At 40.2% G+C, this 22,301-nt stretch overlaps 4 protein-coding genes across 6 annotated transcripts; 2 read left to right on the plus strand and 2 right to left on the minus strand.

Moving 5' to 3' along the window:
- The first annotated feature begins 155 nt into the window (after positions 1-155).
- On the plus strand, positions 156-4,363 carry LOC105458598 (squamous cell carcinoma antigen recognized by T-cells 3-like). Its single transcript, XM_011704052.1, has 6 exons — positions 156-780; positions 878-1,062; positions 1,169-2,049; positions 2,144-2,768; positions 2,939-3,086; positions 3,368-4,363. Exons 1-6 carry the CDS (start codon positions 336-338, stop codon positions 3,799-3,801), a joined length of 2,718 nt encoding a protein of 905 aa, XP_011702354.1. The 5' UTR covers positions 156-335; the 3' UTR covers positions 3,802-4,363.
- Positions 3,811-18,698, minus strand: LOC105458616. The gene is made up of 7 exons (XM_011704083.1): positions 18,488-18,698; positions 18,263-18,346; positions 17,500-17,696; positions 10,068-10,352; positions 7,816-8,074; positions 5,660-6,005; positions 3,811-4,902 (listed from the first exon to the last, which is right to left on the minus strand). The coding sequence occupies exons 1-7, from the start codon at positions 18,518-18,520 to the stop codon at positions 4,541-4,543; spliced, it is 1,566 nt and encodes a 521-aa protein (XP_011702385.1). The 5' UTR covers positions 18,521-18,698; the 3' UTR covers positions 3,811-4,540.
- A 298-nt stretch (positions 18,699-18,996) lies between these two features.
- On the plus strand, positions 18,997-20,848 carry LOC105458601 (vacuolar protein sorting-associated protein 37B). The gene is made up of 4 exons (XM_011704059.1): positions 18,997-19,465; positions 19,691-19,862; positions 19,943-20,025; positions 20,139-20,848. Exons 1-4 carry the CDS (start codon positions 19,334-19,336, stop codon positions 20,400-20,402), a joined length of 651 nt encoding a protein of 216 aa, XP_011702361.1. The 5' UTR covers positions 18,997-19,333; the 3' UTR covers positions 20,403-20,848.
- Positions 20,849-20,911: 63 nt separating this feature from the next.
- On the minus strand, positions 20,912-22,086 carry LOC105458600 (dnaJ homolog subfamily C member 30). Of its 3 annotated transcripts, none has more exons than XM_011704056.1 (2): positions 21,970-22,086; positions 20,912-21,807 (listed from the first exon to the last, which is right to left on the minus strand). In XM_011704056.1, the coding sequence occupies exon 2, from the start codon at positions 21,615-21,617 to the stop codon at positions 20,961-20,963; it is 657 nt and encodes a 218-aa protein (XP_011702358.1). In that variant the 5' UTR covers positions 21,618-21,807; positions 21,970-22,086; the 3' UTR covers positions 20,912-20,960. The 3 variants fall into 3 exon arrangements, with proteins under 3 accessions (XP_011702358.1, XP_011702359.1, XP_011702360.1); XM_011704057.1 differs by having other exon boundaries at positions 21,984-22,050; XM_011704058.1 differs by lacking the exon at positions 21,970-22,086 and adding an exon at positions 21,887-21,962.
- Positions 22,087-22,301: the final 215 nt, after the last annotated feature.

The raw sequence follows: 22,301 nt of genomic DNA on the forward strand, positions 1-22,301 counted from the left end.
AGTTGACAGTTTGTTTTGGCGTCCTCAGTTTCCATGGCAACGATCCTCGTGGGTAACAGCTGGGCGAGTTGACAGCTCGCGATCGAACAAGTAGCGACATCTTACAAAAGTGAACTGGACTTTTGGGAGTAAGTTGCTTCGTCGATAATGAGTGTCTCGACAACGGACAGCGATCGAGGGACAGAACCGGGAAAAAGATATAAAAACACGAAAACCTAACCTTCGACGTCCGGGTCGTGGCGGCAGATGAGTGATATTTTGATCGTGGCAGTTTAACGGACTTCAGCCGCGACCGATTGCAAGAGCATCTCGGTTTAGCTCAAATTGCGAGGAGAATGGACGAGGAGATGGATGCCGTGAACGAGGAAGTTTCACCGGAGGGAGCCTTGGACGAGGAGGAGATGGTGACGAGCGAGACGGAGGAGAAAGCCGACAAAGAATCGGTGGAGATTCAGAATGAGGATGATGACGACGACGACGACGACGAGGATGACGATGACGAGGACGAGGACGTCGACGAGGCGGAGGCGAAGTCCTTGGAAGCTTCCCTATCAACGAATCCGTATGACTACGCCAGCCATGTGGCTCTGATCAACAAATTGCACGCGATGGGCGAGCTTGACCGTCTGCGAGCCGCCAGGAACAACATGAGCAACATATATCCGCTCAGCCCCGAGCTCTGGCTCGTTTGGATAAGCGACGAGATCAAGCTGGCGACCACCGACGAGCAGAAGGCTGAGATAGTCGAACTGTGCGAGCGAGCTATCAAGGATTACGTATGTAAGTTTTTTTCCCTTCCCGATTGCCTCAGGATCGTCGGACTGTCAGAGACTGTCAGAGACAGGCTGATCAATAACGTTGCGACATGTGCTTTCAGCCGTGGAAGTGTGGTTGGAGTATTTGCAGTTCAGCATTGGATACATGGGCAAGGATGAGGAGAAAGTGCGCCGACTCTTCGAACGTGCGCTGGCTGCCGTCGGAATGCACGTCACGAAGGGGGCGATAATATGGGAAGCGTATCGCGAGTATGAGAACATAGTACTCCTTTCACAATTGCCATCGGTAAGAGTTTGAAATATATGTAGAAATAGCTAAAGTGGAAACAAGTTTTCCATTTGACATGTCTTGTTTGTGTTCTATATATTTATTTCTAAATTTATATGCCTAGGATGACGATCCCGAAAATGAAAGGAAGAAGGCTCAATTGGAGCGCATCGTCGGTTTATTTAAACGTCAATTATCTAATCCTCTTTTGGACATGGATAAAACATACGAGGAATACCAGTCGTGGTGCGCAAACTACGGTACGGAAGTAGAAACTGATGAGAAGTCCATTTTGAAGTGCTACAAACAGAATTCCGCAAAATTGGCATCGTACCTCCCTTACGAGGAGAAGCTTATCTCTGCACAAGGCCAAAGTGAACTGCTTGACGCTTATAAAGGATACTTATTGTACATAAAGCAAAACAACTTTGATCTCATTGCGATTCTGTATGAGAGGGCAATAACTGATCTAAGCTTAGAAATGTCGATCTGGCTGGATTATATTACTTATCTGGAAAAGGACTCGAGGCTCGCGCGCGTACTGGATCCGATTTATCAGAGAGCGTCGAGGAACGTTTCTTGGTGCTCGACAGTTTGGCAAAAGTGGATGCGATCGTACGAGGAATGGAACAAACGCATATCGGAAATACAAACGATATTGGAGAACGCCTTGTCCGTTGATTTCCCAACGGCGGAAGACTATCGCAATCTGTGGATTACGTATCTCGAATGTCTGCGGCGCAGACTCGACCAATATCCTGACGACGGTGAAGAGAGGGACAAGTATCTCGATGTTATTCGTAAAACGTTTAACCGAGCGTGCGAGCACTTGGCGAAGTATTTCGGCCTGGACGGCGATCCCAGTTGCGCTATCTTGCAATATTGGGCGAGATTTGAAGCGATACACGCGGATAACATGGAGCAGAGTAGAAAATTGTGGGCTGATATTCTTTCGCAGCATTCTGCAACAGCTTCCTACTGGCTGGAATATATAGTGCTAGAAAAGTAATTTAAATATTGATGAATTTTCTATGTAATAACCTTTTATTTTTATTAACTCTGTCCTATTCTTTAAAGCATTTTTCTGATTCAATTGCAGATGTTACGGAGATTCCAAGCATCTAAGGAAACTGTATCAGAAAGCCTTGAGTTCCACGCAAGATTGGCCAGAAAGTATAGCGAATTCGTGGATAGATTTTGAGCGTGATAAAGGTACTTTGGAGCAAATGGAATTCTGTGAAGCGAGAACGAAGGAGAGGCTCGATAAAGTTGTGGCAGAGAGACAAAAGGCGCAGCAACTTCTTTCGCAGAGCGAATCGTCCGCGCAAGATAAGAAAGCGGCGAGTAAGAGGAAGGCAGATGACGGTAAGTGGAAAAATTTAGGAAGCTCGCCGTCGAAAATCGTGAAAACGGACGTGCGAGTGAAATCAAAACGAGCAAGTACCTTGAATATTGACGGTAAAACAACGAATGAGCAAGACAAATCGAAATCAGAACCACCGCCCGGTTATAAAACGATCGAGGATAAAGACACAGACGATAGAGACAGTCAGCACAAAATGGACGACAGTATTACCATTTTTATCAGTAATTTAGATTACAACACAACCGAAGACGACGTAAGAGATGCTCTAAAATCCATTGAACCGATCACATTATTCAGAATGATTAAGGATCACAAGGGACGTAGCAAAGGATTCTGCTATGTGCAATTAAGTAGCGCAGTACGTATACTTTATTGTTTGATAAACGAAAACTTTTAAAATCGCGAAAAAAAGGAAGAGACATAATCGTTGAAAATATACGCATAAATTATATAATCGCAACATTTAATTTCATGTCTTTAAAATTTGGAAACGTTCAAGGATGTAACGTTTAACTTATTATTTTACAGGAAACTGTGAACGAAGCTTTGAAATTGGATAGGACGCTTGTGAAAGGACGACCTATGTACATTTCAAAATGTGATTCTAACAAGGACACCAGATGTTCAGTATTCAAATATAGCTCTACGCTTGAAAAGAACAAACTCTTTGTTAGAGGTAAGACATGTTTATGCAAATCAGCAAAAACTTATATGGTAGTAATACTGTTACAGTGATTAGTTTCGCCGTTGAAAATTTATCTGACAAAAATACGTTATATATGTATATTGATATACATGCGCCATTAAAAAAGATTCAGGGCAGCAGTTAGAATTACATTATAGAATTATTTTTCCTGTTTTTCTGCGGGATTTTCTTACTGTTTACTTAGACCAGTTCTTCGAGAGAGAATAATATTTTCTGATAATATCACTCCTACATTCAATATTATGTTTAAGGATTTCCACTTACGACAACGGAAGAGGAACTGAAGGAGATATTTAAGGTTCACGGAGAACTGAAGGAAGTTCGCCTAGTTACTTACCGTAATGGGCACTCGAAAGGATTGGCTTATGTCGAGTATCACGATGAAGCGACCGCTGCGAAAGCCCTTCTGAACACGGACGGTACGAAGATTCAGGGCAGAGTGATCAGCGTTGCGATAAGCAAGCCGCCCGAGCGCAAGAGGACCCAAACGGAGGAAAACGCGGAACAGGTGAAGTCGCTAGGCGGAACGTCGACGAGCCGTACGGCATTCGGCGTGCCCAAGACTCTGCTGTCTATGGTTCCCCGTAATGTTAAAAAGAGTAGCAGTAATGGCAGTGCAGCGCCGGACAGTAGTACACAGTCGATGAGCAATCAGGATTTTAGGAATATGTTTTTCAATAAATAACTTGCTGTGTACGATCATGTTTTTTCTCGATCTATTGATATTGCATTGATTTTAAAACTTATATCGGCTACGTATCAACATAAAAACTTATATGTTAGTAATACTGTTACAGTGATTAGTTCTGCCGTTAAAAATTCATCTGGCAAAAGTGCGTTATATATGTATATTGATATACATGTGCTGTTAAAAAAAAAAAATCAAATGTGCGGTGACTACAAAATTCCGTTAAAAACTTTCATATATATTCTGTATGCGGATGTATCAATACTTTACTTTTTAAATTTTTTTTTTTTACATATGCAAATGTACGTTTTTTTTTTAAGATTTTATGTTTTTGGAGATGCCACAATTCATAGAGATACACAATTACTAATTTAGTATTAGTCAATCTAAATTGTTCGTACAAATCAATTTCTTTTCATTTCATGTTAAGATATAGGAAAAAATATATCACAAGAGATAAACGATTATATAAAATAAATACTTTTAATACGTATATATAAAATTATTGATGTATGTATATACAAGAGAGAGAGAGTATATGAAGATATATCGCTTGAAATGCAGTCTGTTTCATGATTGAACACTATCTATGCGTCTTATCTCACGTCTGAACATCAGGCTCTAGAATTTAGGACGAAATGTACCTCGTACGACGATATCGCATATTGATCGGGGAATCCCTTCGAGCTTCTATTCTTTCTCCAGGGGTGCGATACTGACAGTTAAGTACAGAGTTCTACAGCTGAAGCTGCGTGTTCGATACGTGATGATGCCTTTTGTGCCTCGGCGGGGCAACCGGCGGACTCTCCTGCGCCAGGAGTCTCCTCGCCATGAGCCACTTTTTGGCTCTACCGGCGTGATAGTAGTACGTGTAAAGCAACGCCATAGCAGCCAGCACCACCAACAGGCACGTACCAGCGATGACAACGCTGAACAGCCAATACGGCCCGGATTTCGGCAACGCGTCCGTCGGCAGCCCGTCCGTGGGCGCGATGGTCGGCTGCTTCGGTAGCCTCGGCGGTAACGCCGCTTCGTTATCACCAATGACGATGTCGGCGCACGCTCGAAATTCCTCCTGAGGCCCACATCCCACCGCTCCTAAACACATCCATGTGATTTTGTGAAAATCTGACGGAGAAATTCTATCTGGTATTTTACTTAATTATATATACACAGATATTATATAAGCATTATTCCATAATACATTGTTTCGGATTTGAACCTTATGAAAACATATCACGAATTATTGTATCAGTTACAGTTCACACATGAAGCAAACTAGACACGCTTTGCCTTGCTAAACGAAGTCAAATGGCAACGTTATGCAACAAGAGCTGCAACTCTTGGGTCACTCTTATTATGTAGGATAAAGTAATAGCACTTTCTACCGCTCCGATAGAATCTTAATGATGTATGGCAGGATTATTCTGATTGTTAGCACGCATACATATACGTTATATAGTTAAAATATACAAGTTAAAAATATAAGATAGAAGTCTTAAAAAAAAGTTTTTAGATTATTCACGGCGCGGCAAATAATCTTATCGTACATCTTTTCTTACATCTCGTGGGAAAGATCTATATGCTGTCATTGCCGCGTATAAGGTGTCCCAGATCGTCCTTCATATGTGAACTCTGACCTACTTTGAGCGCTATTCTCCGTTACTATTTGGTCCGTTATAAATTTAACGGACAATACGTTCGTTTTGTTTTCCAGAGCCTATGTCACGCGCTTAATAACAGATAACCGGCGATCTCTTCGAAGCTCGGGTAATTCATGACATGTATCCGCAGTTTGCGCAGCGACGCTGCATTTACGCATTCCACGGTTGAATATCGGAGAATCGGCGAATACCTGTGCCGTTGCCGCATTCGCCCCAGTTATTCCCGGCGACGTATCGCCACTGGAAGACGCATTGGGCGCAGGTCAGACCGTCCGGTAATTTGTAGTAGCCCTCGAAGACCCGGTTGCCGGGGCCAGGGTAATAACGGGTGGATCCGTTCTCGGCGCTCAGCAAGTGCTTATCCAGGCACTCCTGGGTGACCTCCCGGTCACGGTAGGTCATGGCGCAGGTGCGGAACTCGAAGTAGCCGTGATGATTCGCCGTCAGCTCCACGCGGACCGGTATGACCGATCCGGTCCGGTAGCGCCGAACGATCACGCCGTTCCCATACTTGCCGCCCGTCTCGTGAACACGTGGCTGAAAAATAAAATAACATGGAATAAACCAGAGTACATTCCTATTTTCATGCTTAATACATTATATACATCTTTTTTATATAAATACTAATGTTATATTATTACGATTGTTTCTCTTTTAGAAGATTGTTTGCATGTGTGTGTAACGAGAAACGGAATAAATGCAAATATCGACAAAACAGAGAAAGAGGAAAACGGATTTCACTTCTCTTTCGGACTACTTTCGTCCGTATATCAAGCGTACATATCAAGGCCAGCATCCCGCATAAAAAGCCGCGCAACGAAAACGTCCGATCGGCCGATTATAGGAACACGAAGACCGGGTCACGAAAGCTATGGGCACGATTAGTAATCGCCGTCTTTTCGTCATCTTTTCCTTCTTTTTTTTTTTTAATCATGAATTCCGCAGTCTACGCTATGCACAATCAAAGTGAAAGCAAAATTCTAAGTCTATAATCTTGTATGCTGTAATCCGATGATTTAACTCGCGATTAAATCCGGAACAGGATTTTGTCTATCATTCTGTCTTAACTGAAGCTCACTTTCGACGATCTGTAATATACGACAGAATTCGATGAAAAATTCCGTATGGAATATTAATTCACGTGATATGAAGAATTAGAATTGCAAAATTGATTCTATTGAAGGATTTCCCTTTTACTTTTTTTTTTTTTCAAATGCGTAATTTCTTTTGCGTGCTCGAGTGCACGATTCATTAAGGCAAACAACGTATCAATAATCGGTTCACGCTTGTAAAGCCGTTCTGTTATTAGGCAGCGAGGAGAGTAATTACATCTTTCTCTCGCGTGTCACGAGTCATTGCACGTCGTTTAATTCTGGATAATAAACCGCGCTTCGCAGGAAGGTGCATTTCACTCACTTTCATTAGGGATAGAAAGGGAGAAACGAAACAAATGTCTAATAATAGCATCGAAAATGTTGTTAGCATAGTCACTTTCTTCCGAACGAAAATGTCTGATGAAAGTTTTCCCGGGGAGCTGCGACAATTAGACACTCGACAATCGTCGAGTCGAATCGAATAATTGTTTCGCGTTAATCATGTTACTTGTTCCATCGACTTGACATTTGTCTCGAGCTTGACAATTGTTTTCTCATTCAAGCGACATTTTTTTACCATATAAATTTCCCCGTAAATTCCCATGTAAATTTATTAAATTTCATTTAAATTTAAATCGCTAAATTTAAAATTAAATAAAATTTAAATTAAAGGTAGAAAAATCGATCCAGCAAGCAGACCTTCCACGTTTGTACTGCATAATTTTCGGAAACATGTCGACATTACGGCGGTATTGTATGGTACTCCACGCCCTCCACGGTCAACGGAGCGAAGAATCGCGCGTAATGGTGTGTGGTCGGTGTTGCAAGAAGGATGTTGGGAAGTAATTGTACGTGTAGCGCAGCTGGATTATCATTTTTAACTTGCGAACAACTACCTTCGTAGACTTTCCATTGCCATTACAATTAAATCGGCAAGGCCGATGCAGGCCATGTCGTGTGACAAATAGCTTATCTAATTGAAATACTTATATATATAATGATGAGACCATCTTTGGCGTAGCGCGTATGCACATTAAACAGATTACAATTCTAATTTTTATTAAAAAAAAAAACAAATAGAATTCGCTGCCAAATTATAATTGCACGGACAGCGGTCTGAAGAGATTATTACCTATTATTATATAAGTCTGACCAGAGTCAGACTTATATAAGAAAATTTTATGTGCTGTTTTATGATTCGTTCGTATTTATTTACGATTTGTTTACAGCGTTCTTTTTGCAAGAAGACTCACCGATGGAGAATCCCAGGGATCGCCGCAGATGCCGCATTTCCCTTTGTTTCGCTGCCACTGCCTGGTGAATCCGCCGCAATAGCACTCGTGGTCGTTGTAATCGTGAGGTGTGTCGAAGCCGTACCTCCACATGGAGGCCCTCGAGGGTGGCTCTATCAGTCTTCCATGGGCAGAAACCCTTCTAACGACTAGCAGGCTTACGATTAATGTCAGGCCAAGCACGAGGAAACGCATGTTCGATCGCGAAACGAGCCAGCCTCTGTAAAAGATCGTCGAGTGTCGTCAGGTAAATGCCGATCAAAACGATCATCGCAAATGCAATGCAACTGTGACGCGATTTGTATGTGCACTCAAACGCGCATTTGAATTCGAAATTTTTCTTCCGTTGCGCCGTGAATCGTTACGCATCCGCACCAATAATGATTCACGCTATGTTAACATTGTTAAAGCTAATGCTAATCATTTCATCCGAAAGAGAGAGAAAGAATGCCTTCTCTCGTTTCTCTTGAGATTTTATTTCATTATATCTTACGCATCGATTTGTTTCGCGTCTTAGGAATTGTCACATTTATAGCAAGCTCTTTTTTATTGCTATTATTTCATTTTTATATTATACGTTCTGATATACGTATAACGATTGATTAAATCAATCTATTATTTGTTTCAAAAGCAAGGCCGAATTAATTTACTGTTATTATTTCAAACATGTTACAGGGAAAACAGAGCAAATAATTTACCGTTATCGTTTCTCCAACATTGTTACGAACAAAAGAGCGAGGGTTACAACAACGTATTCGTATTCGCGGGTGAACAGCCACGTATGGAGATGACCGAGCGAAGGTTTGATGACCTCTCTCTCACCGCGCGATACTACCGAGCATTACTCGAAAAGTAACGGAGAAACGCACACGCGAATTACAACGACAATGATTAGCGAACACGAAACGCGTCGGCGCGACGCACGTTAGAGATCGCAAGAACAAGCATTAATCAAGGTCAAATGGAGTTTCCACGTTCATTTGGAGTACGCGTTGTAGAATTTTTATGCTAGGACGTATAAGCGTGAACTCTTGCCACTTAATCGATATCGCCGTCTCAACGGCGGACCAAGGCCCGAAGGAAGTCACGAAGGCGCATAAAGTTGGCGGTTTAAATGCCGCATTCGAAAGCCGCACGCGAAGGAGCACGCGAGACGCGATGACGAAGGAGCCCAGAGTTGAACCGGTTATTACACCGACACTCCACGCGTATGTTATCCCAGATACCGCGAGATAAATATTCGTCAAGGTAAGAACCTAGAAATTCAATCGAGATAAGAACAATATGAATAGTTAGAGATTAAAAAAGAAAAAAAAAGATAAATTATGACTCCTCACGCGATATTTCTTGCGTTAGAATTCTCGTTTCCGATTTAAATAGTCTGCTTTTAATGGCTTTTAATTCATTTATATATGTTGATTCGCGCGCGACCCCGCTACTCCATTACTCGTAAATGCTTTAAGAAATATAAATTTAAAATATAAATATACCTAGAAATGTAATTAAATATTAAAACGCTGCGATGAATAAGTGGACGGCCTCCCGAGACACCCTTGACATGAAAATTTTTTCTCTCAGATTTAAATAAGGTATAAATGAGATAAATAAGATGCTTTGAATTCTGAAATTATTCGATTACAAAATAAAGTCAGGATAGAAGTGACATCGAATTTTCTTTAAGTTTCAAACGTATCTTCAAATCTAGAAACTAGGCCGTCATAAAATCGCTTTCCTTATTCACGTATACGAACATATATCAGACACTATTGTTTATCACACTTAAACAATCCAGCATTGTGAGACAATGAAAGTAAATAATGTGTGTGAATATGAATCTGTGGACAAAGAAAAGCGCGAAGGAAATTCTATAGCATTTCCACAATTATTAATGATTTAATGCATCTTTTTATTGATATACGATTTAAAATTTTAAATTTCATAAATATTCTTTTCAATTTTTCCAGAACGGAAGTGCTGTTTCTCAACAAATTAATGAATGAAACTAAGGCTCTTAGAGATAAAATAACTGTGCAACGAGAGGTGAAAGGCATAGTCTGGTTTCGTCATTCGGTGATAAGTGAATAGCTTATTCCGCGAAGAACCCGACGCGTGAGCAAAAATGTCACTTCATTCTAGACCTTCGTTCAACTATATATGACTTTTCTAACTTATTAATAAGCAGATATAGACTGTTTCCGATTCCTCGTGCTTACCTGTTCGTGCGAAAGAAGCGAAGGCCCTGCTTTCCCGCGGCACTACTCTCGCATCGGCCGCGGCAGTGAGTCAGACCCGTGCGGCGAACAGGGCCCGGACCTCGGAACCGGTCGCTAGACGACTGAACCCGACTTCGACTCGGGGGACCGACCGACCGAGCGAGCACTCCGGCCGATCGGCGGTGTGGGAGTAGGTTATTAGAACGGGGCGTTCGTCCACATTCACGGCACGCTCCGACGCGAGGCGAGGATGATACAGATCCCAGGCAATTTGACTTTTCAAAGCTTCATGAATTTAAGTTGCCATTTGACACCGCGACCTCAGAAGTCTTGCAGACTTCTTATTAGACATTTATATCGGGAATCTTTTTTACAAATATACATTATATGCGGTCCGATTATTACGAGATTATAATTTGATTAATTTATCTATTTCCTTCAATTTTGTTTTTCCGCCAATTTATGTCAGAGATATTTTTTAACATACTTAGAAATTATATTTAGAAATCACATCACGCTACACGTATAAGATATGTTTAGAAATCATGCTTAGAATTATTCATTATTAAGATATGTTATATTGTAATAACTTACTAATTAACAGACTGTAATAGTGCTACTTTTGAAATTTAAACATCAGCAAATGAAATTTCGTTATCAAATTCTCAGGAACACGCCAGCCGCATAAATTGGAAACTGCCTCTGGCATGTCGACATGCTCGATGGAACATCGGTGAAAATCGAGGGTTCGACGATCGATTACTTCCTTCCTCTGGAAGGAACCACGGAATTATAGAATGAATCAAGAAAAAAAATTGGCTGTCATATTCAACAAATCTAAAAAAAAGATGATCTTAGAAGGAAGATCTAAAATTGGCGAATTATTGAAATATCGGCTTTGGACTAAATCTTTCGAAGAGACGGCAAGAGACAACACTTTCATTGGTACAATTCCTAGCCGGGATGCGTTAGGATCTTTCACACACATACCGGCTATAATTAGCATTCAGTTGACACGCATCTCACGCGTCTAGGCCGTTAGGCGGATAGGAATAATGACGAGGAGGCTCTTTCCATTTCTCGACGAAAGACCAGTGCCTTTCACGGACTTCTCTTCCTGTCACGTCGCCGTAACGAAAGCGTTCGCGCACGCAAACGCGCCCGTATATCCGTCGTGTCTCGAGCTGCACTTTCGCGGGACGTCGCTCGAAACGGGACGGAAAATTTCCGGAGCTCGCGCTACGCGACGAAGTCAGCAAAGCGGCAAGACCGGCCGCCGCAGGGGCAAGATACAAATCGGCAGACGCGTCGCGAGACCGCTATCGCCCCTTCCGCAGGATTCTCTCTTTCGGTTTCCAGCCGACGACTCGCTCGATACGCTTCTCGAACATCCGCTTCCGGCTTTTGTAGCGTTCAGAAATTTCATCACTATGTAGTGGTCCATCCAACGTTCCCGGCCAAAGTGATTCTCGGAGAGCAAGATTTGTAGTGGACAATGATTTCCAATTTTTCAAATTATCTTCTGTGAGTTACACCATATATCACACTTATTCCAATATTTATCTGTAAATTCTGTCACCGGTCAAACCACATTGAAATCGTTTAATCGACGAGCAATTATTGAAATCAAACAACGTTAGACGCGGTTAATACTTAAATGAGTGACTCTGGGAACACTACTGTATATACTTTTTTTTCGATACATCCGATACATCTGGGAAAAAGCTAGCGATTTACCTACATTATTCATAAAACGGTCACATTTATAAAATATACATTAATATCTAAAATATGATATAAAATAAAATTTAAAATTTTAAAAATATATAAATTATATTTATACAAATATGCATATTTTTATACCTATGAATTATTATACTTTCGAAAAATTGCAGCTTCTGTATTCTATCACCGGTAGGTCTAAAACGCGCTGTCAAGCGGCACGGAATATAAATATTGCAATCCGCAATTGTGCCTCCTCGCTGCACAGCGCAGGCACGTTGTTACACGCGAATCGTCCCGCGCGGATACATCCGTATTACAATCGGAATAAGAATACTTTCCCACGAGAACGATGGAAATTGAGCGGAAAACGCCGTCCCACTGTAACGGCCGAAGTGCAAATATTCTGGAAAGGAAGTGAATCTCTCGCGCGAGGGGGGAGGGGGGGGATTCTTCTCGCCAACATTATCCGTTCTGTAGTGATTTCTATAAATTTCTAATCGACGAGCAGATCCGCACGGTTCACCAATGACACGCTCTTCGAAAGGAATACATCCGATACGCGGGGACCAGTGCCAACAAACTTTTTTTCCCCGCCGTTCAATCAACTCCGAGCTGGAGAACTAAAACATTTTGGAAAGTAGACGCGTGCTTCGGAACTCTTTTACAGACTGATATATGGAGTGTCCCGCAAATTACAATTTTAATCTTCTGATTAATATATATATATGGCGCCGATCTCTCCTCCTTAGCGAAAAGAAGCGTCATTAGGAATTTTAATTTAAAATTTTATCACGAATTCATAATGTTAAGAGCTAGAAAGTAGCGGCTAATGACAACCTCCCTCGACATTTCCGCCAAGAAGAGACACACTCCAAATTAGCCAGAGGCTGTATATAATTAATAAAGACATCCGGGACGTTTCGCACACAGGACATATCCCGGTTAATTATAATGCCGATAATTCATCAGAGGAAGCTCGGGATTCCTGCGTGGTTGGATTTGGTCAAGTTTACGATGCAGCAACAGGCAATTAATATTCATCAATCGGGCTTAACGTAGCGGGAAGATCGTCGAGTGCCTTCGCATTGAATGCGCATTGTTGAACCGCCGTGAATATCTATCGGTGTTCTAACGCGAGGAGAGGATTCCGCCGTGTAGGCGAGGGTCTACAACCTTCGCTCCTATTCGAGAGGCCTTTCCTTGATCCGCGCGCGGAATAACCGGTCCTCGCTCGGGTCCACCTACGAGGTCAAGTCCAGCTCGCAACATCTCTCGCGTGCGCAGCGTTCCCTGGAGCAAGCACATGTCTATATCTATTATAAAACATGAATGCACGCACTCTGGTTGATGAATCGTACGAACGTAAGCGGGGCGAACGCTTTTGCTTTTCGTAGTGAAAGGCTTCTGAGGCGGTTTTTTTTTCTCCAGCGCACATTACACATCATCCTTCTATCTTCTTCTTCCCAAGGTAAAGTTCAAAATAGTCCGAGCTCTTTGAGAAGCGCCGTGGGCGTTAGTATGGGAAAATGAGTAATTGATTAGGCCCCTTCTTGATTCATCTGACCTCGTACCTGACATTTCGAGTAATGTGTGTCCAGCTTCCCTCGTCAGAGCGAGATAGTTGCGGATTTTCCTTCAGAGAAATGCGTCTAGTTTCGTAGAAATATCGCTTATCCTATTCGAATGTAACGCAATAATTGTGTTGGCATCGTAGTAATAAACAATAATGAACTCTCAGGGAATTGCTAGAGATAACAATTTATTACATAATAATAATACGATAAATATCTAAAAAGATACAGGTTTCGTCTCATGAATTGTAAATATACATCGAAATTTTGAGCAATTGTGTATAATAGATTTGTTAAATAATCCGATAAATTTCAATATTTTGATATCGCAATCGTACAGTCAATTCCAGCACATGCACGATAAAAATCTCAGTAGTTAAATAAAATTCGTTTAAATAATCTTATAGTAATTATAAGTTAAACCATATAATTATAAATATAAATCTGCATTTATAATTCATATTGCAAAATTAATATGTATTTATTATACGGCCAAAATATATCTTGAGAATATGATATTTGTCACCTTCTATTCGTAAGCATTTTCATTTCAAAATATTATAAATGAATTTTATACATTTAAACATACTATTCAAACATTAGGGTCGATTTCGATATCTCTTGCCTTTTACGGTACTGGAATTGTAACTGTAGAATTTATATCCATTACATAAATGCACTTGTGACTTTAATGAATAAATTGAATAACGTATCAAGTACCTATGCGTGCAACATGCAGCGAATTTAATGGCTGTATGCATTGTTAATTAGCAAATATGTGTGTACAAAGCGTTTATTTTAGGACGGGACGCGTAATATGATAAGTGAACGCAATGAATATTTAAACATATTATATATCAGTTTATTGAAAAATAATTTTTAATTTTACGGAAAAATGATCATGAATAACCAAATGGCTTCTAAAATGGGGAAAGAACTAATTTCTGCAGTAATTTTTGTCAGGCTTTAAAATATGTTTGAAATATAAATTAGGTTTAAATTCATCATACGATTGTATGAAGAATTTTAATCTAATGTGATTATGTTGCAAACATATTTTGAAGCTTGATTTTAAGATTAAAAAATAAGTTCTTTTCGTTCTTTTTTAAGTTACATAACTTGTAAGAAATCATGCGATATACACGTCCTGTAATAAACAGTGCTTGTACAAGATTAACTTGTTTTGCTTAAAGGCATCCACGAATCTTGGGAATGTTTCCAATAAAAGGTGCGATATACGCGTTTAAGAATTTTAAACGTGTGATATGTAGATTTCGGAAAGAAACAAATCTGGAGCAATTTGTCTCCGGCGAATCGAATGGCGTTTATTATATTAATTGACCGAAATTTTGGCACATTTTCAATGTGTTCCAGACCATTTTTCTCTTAAAACTATTCTATATTATATATTAACGTATATATTAACGAATAACAGGCTAATCTAACGTCTTAACAAAGTCATACGTATCGAGGGATAAAATTGAGTGTGTGCGTATATGTGATCAATTGAAAATTGCGTTGTACATGTGTATCTACATTGCAGAAGAGATTGGCAATATGTATCAAATTAAATTGTACGTACGTTAAAGCGAAAAATAGCGAATACGTAAGACTCTGGTCTGACAGTGCTAATAAAGGACACATTTTCTCCCTTCCTCTATTTCGTAATAGGTATGTATCTAATTTCGGATGAGAGCTACAAGACGATACGACTGTTTATATTACGATTAATTAATAAGCGTAGTGCAAAAGTTAACGTCTCTCCCTATTTTCGATGCACCGAGCTAGATACGTTCTTAACCGCAATATAAGAAGTCGATTTAGAATATTTAGATAGTGCGAGTCACTGAGTATCACAATGTTCTTTCGGTCTACGTAATAGTATTGACTTGAAGGAGTTTTCCTGCGAGACACGGATCGAACGCGCGTGTAAAAAAAAAACGAGCAATTTTTTCTTTAAATACGCAATGCCGTTGCGCGTGTATATGTAACTAGCATGCAACACATTTACGATTATGAAACTCAGTCACTCTATCCGTGATAATTTAAGCTGCGTCGTACATAAAATTATTCCGTTTATCAATCGGTGAGATGATAGAGCGTCATTAAGACTAAATCCGCACAGTGAATCGATTAATAATAAATATTTGTTAAATATAAGTAGTAGTCACACATTACAATATTCGTGTTCGATATAAGACGGTTTATAATGCAGAAGTATTTCCTACGAAAGAAAAAGAGAAAATACTTTTTACTGGTTCGTCAGACTTCTCGAAAATATGTTAGGTTGTTACAGTTTAGCGTGTATAATTATATATAGATATCTCTAATTCCAAGGTGTTAAAAATGCGCGTCTACATATGTTTTAAGGCAATAGTGTTTCCCATCTCTTGATTTTTCAACGCTAATTTTATATATTTGTCATCATGTATTCCTTCATTTCTTCATTCATATTACATTCATTTTCTGTAAATTAGAAAATATTGAAAACACCGTGTTTTAATGTATTTTAAGAAAGAACACTAAGCGCGTGCTGGGAACACATAAGCGTTTGTATATATTCAGGAATCTGTGAGAGTATATTTTCGGAACTTCTGTATAGTTGTCAGTAATACTTCTTTTCATAATGCGTATATATATATATGTATATCTTATTGTACAAGTTGCAGCCAGACGAAAGTTATTAATTTTATGCAAAGAGAAATAAATAGCCTGTTAAAAAATCCACATGTAACAGGATTAATATTCATATAAATATATATTATTGTTTGCCAATTTTAAACCTATTCACAATTTTTTCTGCACTGTCAATGGATTTTACCTAAAAATATAAATGACAGAAATATTCTATATTTCTGATTAAACATACGAAAATATTCATATTTGTCATATTTAACTAACTCTTAATTTAACTTAATCTTTTGTATTATATAAAGTAAGGATAAAAATGCTAATTGTAGCTGTGTATGGTATAAAATAATTCGTGCCGGAAAAAAATTAACAGTCCCTGTTTTACAATAAACTGTTTAACTTACTCTATATCACAATAATAATAAATAAAAATTTTACAGATACAAGTATAATCGATGGGCCTTAATCGATGTAAATCGATGTAAATGTCACATATATGCGTGTTGCATCATGTGTAAACTCATAAGTATGCAATATAGGACATTATCAATAGCAATCGAATAATAATAGAATGTTACACTGTAATCATTTATGTTGCCTCAGACCTTCGAGTGAGTACTGAAATTGTCCGAGATGTCAAAATCAACATTCTGAAAGCGCAAATGTCTAAGTCACCTAAAGCTAAATTGTGGATTCGCACAAAGATATCATGCTAAGCTTGTATTCTCTAATCTCAGTGTCTCACAGAGCTTCGATTCGTACACGAGGAAAAATAAATTTTTTCGTAGCCATTGTCCTCAAAATGGTGTAGAAATATATATATACAGATAAATCTAATGAATAATGAAAGATACACAAATGTTATTTTTTTAGCCATTCAGTTGATGCACTACTAAAATATCATCATTCAAAGATCAAACATATCGTTACATATTGTCCGTTTTCTGTTTAACGCGTCGAATAACAAATGGCAGGGGCTGTAATGTAGACAACATGAATTTAATACGAAAGGTCATTTCAATATTGTTCTCAATGTACCAGCATGTATATATATATTGGCCCCATCGCCACGTTTAAGGCAGAAGTCAAATAAGTTATTTGTCGATAATACCCTACGGAGTGGAGAATGTCGATCACATCCCTTTTACTCCCCATTTTCTATTTCCAATTTTTAAAGTTCTTAATATTCAGAAATAATAAACGAGAAAATAATATAACAAAAACTATAATTTTGTAGGTACTAGAAGGTACAGGACTCTTTCAGAAAGTGGCAAAAAATGCTTTTTGATTCTCTCAAATCTTTGTGTTTTTCTCCGAATTGTGGGTCACACCGTTTTCTACAATTTGCTGTACTTCTAAGTGTAACAAACAGAAAGTGAACATAATCCCACTGGACGTGACACTTAAACTCTTAACTCACATCTCGTAAAAAAGACGTGCGTTCTCTTGTTAAGGAAAAAAAAAAAAAAGATATTGGAAACGTATTATAACGAATCTCTCGCTCTTATTTCAGCTGCGGCGATTTTTGTCCTACAATCTTATTGCGCAATAAATTAAAGTGTCCGTGCACCTGCGTAAGCTGAGCTCTAAGTGAATTGGAAAGCTGTTTTTGTAACTGTTGAACCTCCAAAATTTCTTGACGGAGATTCTGATAATCTTTCGTAACCTGATGGACAGAGTGTAATAGGCGAAGCACAGATATCTGGGAAGCACAAAAATGAAAAGCGATTTTGATGATTGAAGATCCGAAAAAACATCGCAACAGGACAAGTGCAATACGAATATAATTCATGAACGTGTGATGTCACACAGATTTAAGTAAGGCTAAGTGGATCATCCTGGCTTCAAGCAGGAATTGTCCGATGAACGAAATATAACATATCATTTATTCAGTACACTGTCACAGAGGACTGTACAAAAATGACATAATACATTTGTCCTTTTCAGTTGTACTTAATTTTTTTTTCACCCTCCTTTTCATAAATCAAAGATTTTTCGTAAATCTACAGTCTCAAGGTCAACTGTCAACTTTTCTTTGATAAATTGACAATTTGAAATTTACTTTCGCTAGGTAGGTATAGTTTTTGATATTTGATTTGTTAGAGGAATTAAAAATTGATAAAGGTATTAACCTCCCAGAGGTTAGCCTGTACACTTGTTTCGTATTGAGCAAGTTAAATTAATTGAAAGTACAGCTAAAAAGAACAGGCTCGGTACGTGGTGATCTGACTACTGATATAAAAGCGGAAAAGCGGAGGACTCCCTTACCTTGTCTTCCGGGTCCTCGAAGGCCTTCTCGAATTCGTCTATCTGCCACGCGATCATGTCCAGCTTCCCGTCGGCTTTCTGCACCTGGTGGCACGAGAAGATCAAGGTGAATTCGATAACGCCACAGCAACGTCTGACGTTTCGTCAACGGAGACAGCGCTGACCGAATCCGTCGTCCGAATTGCGAATAAACTCTTGCGCATAAAAAAAAAATAGTGTACTCACGCTCTCCTCGAGATTCCCGATCGCGGACTCCATGTTTCGTGTCTCCTCTTCGACGTAATCAGCGTCGTCCGAGATTGAAGAATAAGCAACCCTTGAGGCGTCCAGGAAGGCAGTCGTTATTGCACCGGGGGATCGATCTGCTCTCCTTGCGAGTCGCGTTTGAAAAGCTCACCGGTCACTGTGAGATAATTGCGCGTCTCGCCACACAGCGGCAGCACTGCTCAACATAAATTATAATTATTATTACATAATATGTATATATTTAAAGAAAAAAAAATATTTTCATACAAATTTAAGACAATATTTCATAATTGTTATTTCATATCTAACAATAAGTGGGGTTCGAGTCTCCGCTAAGTGGGGTTTGAGTCTCCGCTAAGTGGGATATCCGATATTCGAATGCGCGCTATCAATAAAATATGGTTCGAGTCTCTGCTAAGTTGGGTTCGAGTCTCCGCTAAATGAGGTTCGAGTCTTCGCTAAGTGACATATGTTTCATCAATATATTTATTTGGAACAAAATCACGTTCGCATTTGACGCATATCGAAGACTCAAAAAAAATTAAACAAAAAAAATTGATATCGCATATTTACAGAAAAAATTTCAAAATTCTTCCGATTTATTGTTGTTAACGCAGTTTGAGTCCCGACTCACGAGATAGCACTGCAAATTGCTCTCTTCACAACCACTTCAGAGTACACATACTTCAGAGTGAATTGAAGTGAATCTGTCATCACGCGTTGACGCAAACAATCGCAAATGCGCATTTCTCGGAATTTTTGCCTTTAGATTAAAAAAAGAAAACAGCAACGATCGCTATCCTGTTGCAAGTTAGCATTTAAGAGATGTACAAGTCGAGCCAGGAACCGGATATACCCGCAGCACTGGGTTTGCTGTCTCATCTGGACAACGATGAGCTGAAGGAATTGTTAAATAACGACGGCAAATTCGAGGATATCGTGAAGGATATAAAGCAGGTAGGATGGCAACGCAGATAGGATACCAATTCTAACAGAGTACAAAATGCAATCGGAGGAAACCTAATGTTATATAATGGTTATAACCATGAAATTCATGGATTTCCAAGTATATACCCTTTCCTGTGAAAAATAAGCTTCTTCTCGCTCTTGTTACAATTGAATCTATGATAATGCAGGACATCTCGCGAGAATAGAGACCGTCTTGACGTAATAAAACGTTAGTTCAAGGAGCTCGAGACCGAGAAGGAAATGCTAATGGCGAGCAACAGGTCTCTAGCGGAGTTCAACTTGTCCAAGCAGCCTGAATTGGAAGAGGGCAAACAGGAGTTGAAGGAGCTGAGCGAACAGGCCAACCAATTGTGCAGCAGTGTCAGGGATAAGATAGACGAAATGCGTAAGTTGTCCTCTGTGTGTCTCTCTCGGATGATTTCAACAGAAAGGAAAGATTCGTTTTTAAAACTGTACATCTCACAGGCGATAAATCTGGCACAATGACCGTCGATACCGCGCTTGACCTGCTGCAAGCAGCGGCCGCCGAGATTGAGGAAGAATCAGAGGTAAACGAAACGTTCACTAGCTGAAGCTCTCGTTCGATAAAACTACCCAACTCTTGGCGTTCAATAAAACTACCCAACTCCAATAAAAACTACCTTATCTCTCCAATCTACAGGGGGTAGCGGAGAAATTTTTGGCCGGTGATATCGAGGTAGACGAGTTCCTGGATCAGTTTCTGTCGCGAAGAAAATTAATGCACCTACGCAAAGTGAAGGTGGACAAGCTGCGAGAGTTGATAAGGAAAGGGCATTCGAACAGCACCCCTGGCTACCCAATCGCCTCGAACTTCCCTGGAATAGCGCCCTCCATACCGTATCCGACCGGACCGATAGCTATGCCGATGCCATTGCCAGGATTGCCAGCTTATAGACCGTATTAATGTGTGAGAAGTTAATGTGTATATTTATTTGTTTCTACGATACGCGGCGCGAGATATCGGACCGGTTGATGCTCCATACGTATTATGCACATGCCTTTTGCACATTGATTTTTTTTCACTATTTTTACACTAGACGATATGTTGCATAATATATATGTCATGCAGCATAGGAACTGTACATTATTACATTTATCCTAGATCCTTCGTTATTTACCTGTTGGATGATGGACAACGTTTCAAAACGCCTGATATTTCTGAAATATTGTCTATACTCCGTTTATAAAATATTTAGACGTCTATATATTCGTATACGCACGAACGCAGTTGACGCGTTAACTGCGTGCTGTTAATAACACAATCACTTTTTCTCTAACATAGTACGTAGCAGATTTTTTTTTAAGGAATATACTATACGATTCGATCTCGTTATTCTTCATCACGATCTATTTGTAATATTGTTCTTTTTTTTAGTAGGCGCAACGATAAACGGTAAAAATAAAATTTGTACATTTCATTATATACGAACAAATTTATACTATTAAAATAAATAAACATGGGCTAATTTTGATTGTCTTTACTTTCCATCTTGCGTCTCTCGGACACCGGCACGTCGGTCTTCTCCCGAAAAAGTGTAGCGATCATCGTTATGGTGAACAGGAGCACGGCAAATTCCATGTACTGAGGATTATCCTTCTGTTGACTTTTCTCCTCCTTCATCCTCTTGAAATCCTCGTACGCCCGTCTTCTCTTGCGCTCCGCATCCATCTGCTGCCCGTAATGCGCCTGCGTCCACGCATCGAAATTATATATCTTCGACGACCCCGAGTAAACGTTGTCCCTGTAGCGGGACGTGGGCTCCTCAGCGGCGGTGGCGGCGGTCGACACCGGTTGCTGGCGCAGCAGTACACCCCGATCGTAGATCTTACGCTGCTCGTGATTGCCGAGCACCTCGTACGCCTCCGAGATGTCCTGGAACTTCTGCTTGGCGTACTCGCTGTCGTTCTTGTCCGGGTGAAACTGGAGTGTCAACTTGTAGTACGCAGACTTCACCTCGTTCTGGGTGGCGCGCGGCGAGATCCTCAACGTGTCATAGTGGTTCGGTTTGGAGCTACCCCCGCGCTTCGTCGAGTAGAGTCGCGTCAATTGTGACTTCGTGACGGTTGCGGCGTGCAGCATGTTGAATTTAAGCGAGGACTGCACGAGGGCTGCATGCATAGTAGAGATGTCAAGTATAAAACGCAAGTTTTATTAATTTCGTTGGTGTAAATCTCATTCTAACAATTCTGTTTTTTCTAAATATTTTTCCTAGTACATGTATTAGGGACCGTCTCGCGGTAAACGCTTTACGGCCGCTATGTGCAGCCCCGTAAACTTGTAGTCCGCCGCACGTGAGCCGTAAAATTTCCTGAAACGATACATGTGTATCAGTGAGAAATTTCATTCTCGGAAGGGAGCGATCGTCGCCAGATTGCACATGGCACTACCATAGATAACGTAGATAACAATCTGATCTTTCGATTCGACTGACAGATCAATCTGTTACATCAGTTATCTATTAATAACTTACTGTTCAGCACGTACATGCTGAGGTTATGTGAAACGATCACGCACAAACCACTGACGTATGCCCAGAGCTTCAGAGGCCAATAAAACGATTGGTCGAAATCGCAAGATCGATTCCTCATTCGATTCCTCGAATGAGAGACGTTCTCGAATGTAGGAACTACGACTGAAATCCCTAGGATTCCGATCCTCTCTGCCGACAGGCCCCGAAAGACCCCTAGAAGGCGGAGTCCGCTATTGGTCGGAATTCCGTCGTGAATTCCCCACGGGAGTGACGCGCCGCGCGACGATCGCGCATGCGCGAGCCCTGTCCACTCCATTCGCGAACACACGCCT

The sequence above is a fragment of the Wasmannia auropunctata genome, unplaced genomic scaffold, assembly GCF_000956235.1.
Source record: "Wasmannia auropunctata unplaced genomic scaffold, wasmannia.A_1.0 LD334508.1, whole genome shotgun sequence".
Taxonomy (NCBI): Eukaryota; Metazoa; Arthropoda; class Insecta; order Hymenoptera; family Formicidae; genus Wasmannia; species Wasmannia auropunctata.

Coding starts and splice junctions, on each gene's coding strand:
- LOC105458598 (XM_011704052.1), top strand. CDS start 336: ATGGACGAGGAGATGGATGCCGTGAACGAGGAAGTTTCACCGGAGGGA. Junction 781..877: donor AGCTATCAAGGATTACGTAT/GTAAGTTTTTTT, acceptor ATGTGCTTTCAG/CCGTGGAAGTGTGGTTGGAG. Junction 3,087..3,367: donor GAACAAACTCTTTGTTAGAG/GTAAGACATGTT, acceptor ATTATGTTTAAG/GATTTCCACTTACGACAACG.
- LOC105458600 (XM_011704056.1), bottom strand. CDS start 21,617: ATGCATGCAGCCCTCGTGCAGTCCTCGCTTAAATTCAACATGCTGCAC.
- LOC105458616 (XM_011704083.1), bottom strand. CDS start 18,520: ATGGAGTCCGCGATCGGGAATCTCGAGGAGAGC. Junction 17,697..18,262: donor TCGAGGACCCGGAAGACAAG/GTAAGGGAGTCC, acceptor TGTGCTTCCCAG/ATATCTGTGCTTCGCCTATT. Junction 4,903..5,659: donor CGAATGCGGCAACGGCACAG/GTATTCGCCGAT, acceptor GGATGTGTTTAG/GAGCGGTGGGATGTGGGCCT.
- LOC105458601 (XM_011704059.1), top strand. CDS start 19,334: ATGTACAAGTCGAGCCAGGAACCGGATATACCCGCAGCACTGGGTTTG. Junction 19,466..19,690: donor TCGTGAAGGATATAAAGCAG/GTAGGATGGCAA, acceptor ATAAAACGTTAG/TTCAAGGAGCTCGAGACCGA. Junction 20,026..20,138: donor AGATTGAGGAAGAATCAGAG/GTAAACGAAACG, acceptor TCCAATCTACAG/GGGGTAGCGGAGAAATTTTT.